This window comes from Sinocyclocheilus rhinocerous, unplaced genomic scaffold, assembly GCF_001515625.1.
Source record: "Sinocyclocheilus rhinocerous isolate Xijiao unplaced genomic scaffold, SAMN03320098_v1.1 scaffold1626, whole genome shotgun sequence".
NCBI classification, from domain to species: Eukaryota; Metazoa; Chordata; class Actinopteri; order Cypriniformes; family Cyprinidae; genus Sinocyclocheilus; species Sinocyclocheilus rhinocerous.
The window spans coordinates 162,930-165,212 of NW_015657802.1; the positions used below are offsets into that span (position 1 = coordinate 162,930).

Consider the following 2,283-nt stretch of genomic DNA (forward strand, 5'->3'; position numbering starts at 1 on the left):
AAGAAAGAAAAAGCCGAAATTTGAAATTAAAACCGCCAGCAAATGGTGGCAGCAAATCACTGTTAATAAGTGAGTCATTGCGATTGAACCGAATCATTTAAACGGTTGATTCATTCAAGAACGAAACACCGTCATGTTGCTCAGAGACACAAAACAGCGCTGTGGCTGTATTCGGGATGATTTTTGTTGGCGAAATAGAGCAAAAACAAGCAATATGGCGTCTAAACGTATGTAAGTCTCTTAATTAACTTATTGTTTATTGAATTCAATGTCACATTTGTAATCATGGTAATTTTTGGAGAAAAACGGCACTCTTCGTGTGAAATTGAATAACTATATGAAGTGGTATAAATATATAAATTTTCTGCCATCTTGTCTTGAATTTGTGATCATTCTAAATTCATTTTAATAGACTGAATCATGCAGTGAAAGAAAACACACTAAATGCGCACAGGCACTAGTCTAGACTTCACGTGATGTATGCATGCGCTCTGTAGGGATGTTTTGAATGGTTTTTGCAAAATACTCGATAATGTCAAATCGCACATCGTTAAAACAACAATTACGATATTATCGCAGACGATATATATCGCACACCCCTACCGTGGCATTACCAACACCTTGCGCTACTGCTTCAGCTACTGGAAAGCAGTGATTAATTGTCATAATTTTTCAAACATCGTAATTATAACACATTTTGCTTTTCTTTCTGTCCCATCACAGACGACAGATCTGGAAACACTCCCTTGGACACATTGCTCGCACTCCTACAAGCAGAAGGGGCCAAAATCGAGGAAGAAACTGAGGTACCTCCATTATCATAAAGCCTTAACACTTTTTTGAAGTTGCACTAGATATCTGCTGAAGATTGTTCAACATCTGATGTACTCATTAGTCAGTGATCATGCTATTATTTCTCTCTTTTTTTCCCTCCTTTTCGAATCAGAACATGGCCGATTCACTCCTCGATGGTGCGACCCCCCTGGACACATTCATTGACGAGTATCAGAGTAAGAGGAAGCTGGCGCACATAAGGAGAGTCAAGATAGAGAAGCTCCAGGAAATGGTGCTGAAGGGACACCACATGGCCCTGGTTGCACCTCAGCCCTCTCGCTCTCAGGACCTTCCCTCCAGGCCAGCCGCTCTCCATATAGAGGTCAATGGTTCCCCCATGCCGATGCCCCGGCGGGCTCCTCCTCTTCCCCCTGTCACCCAAACTCCTCCTGCTCAGCCCACCGCAGCCTTCTCCTACCCTCCTACCTCTCCGTTCGCTGCGGCCTCTCCATTCACACCCACTTCTCCATACCCCCCTATTCCCCCTAGAGTAGGAAACACGCCACCCATTCTTAACCAGGGATACCCCAACATGTACATGCAGCAATATGCCCCACCCGTGCCCCAGAGACCCCCTCCACGTATGGCACCCCAGCCAGGCTTCATCATGCAGTGAGCAAGGGACATTACGGTCTAAGGAGAAAAAACTAAATGCACACTGGACATTAATTCAAGCCTTTTGTAGGTCCTTCAAGCTGCATGTTATAAAATATTGTGCGCCAAGTTGGAGTCTTGTCAAGTGTAAAATTAACAAGACTTTTCTGCAATCAAAGGGGCATCTGCAACAGGATCTTCAATTTGCACTTTAGACTACTTTTGTATTTGATCAGTCATGGCTGGTTTTGAGTCATGCTGTTCCCGTTCTGCCCTTCTCAGTAGCATTAGATCAAGTAAAAAAGTTTTACATGAGCCTCAGGGGCCTCCATGCATAATGAAGATATCAAAGTTCAAGAACAGGCGCTCTTTTAGGCCATCTAGACAGTTAGGCTGCACGATTAATCAAAATTAAATCGCAAAGGTGATAAATCGCAATTAGGCAGAAGCTGCGATTGTCATGCGTATCTTTCAGTGAAGCACGGTTCTGTGATCAGCAGTAAATCTCCATCTGAAGGCCAGAGGGCGTTCTCGCGCTGAAACTCCAAATACACCCCACAGAAGAAATCAGGAATAAACAGAAGATTTAACTGCTTTCATTGATTCAACGTGACTAATAAACACACGACTACGACAATATATGGTTTATCTGAGTTCGTCTTATTATAATTTTTATTATAAAAAAAGTATATAATAATGCAATGCTAATCGACATAGCCTTTATCACTGCTTAGAATACTATGAAATATGTTGCATACCTTATTCTTTGTAAGAAGCCACATCATCTCACAGAACGATTTATTTCAAACACTGGATTGACGTTATGAGGTGAGTTTGCAGTTATTAAATGTGGTA

General features: G+C 42.2%; 1 protein-coding gene across 1 annotated transcript in view; it reads left to right on the top strand.

Moving 5' to 3' along the window:
* Window positions 1–1,844, top strand: part of LOC107721558 (vacuolar protein sorting-associated protein 37B-like) — a 24,560-nt gene extending 22,716 nt beyond the window's left edge. The window contains exons 3-4 of the mRNA XM_016529645.1: window positions 724–806; window positions 947–1,844. Coding sequence (XP_016385131.1) covers window positions 724–806; window positions 947–1,450 — 587 coding nt within the window. The 3' untranslated portion in view covers window positions 1,451–1,844. The remainder of the gene's footprint in view (window positions 1–723; window positions 807–946) is intronic.
* Window positions 1,845–2,283: the final 439 nt, after the last annotated feature.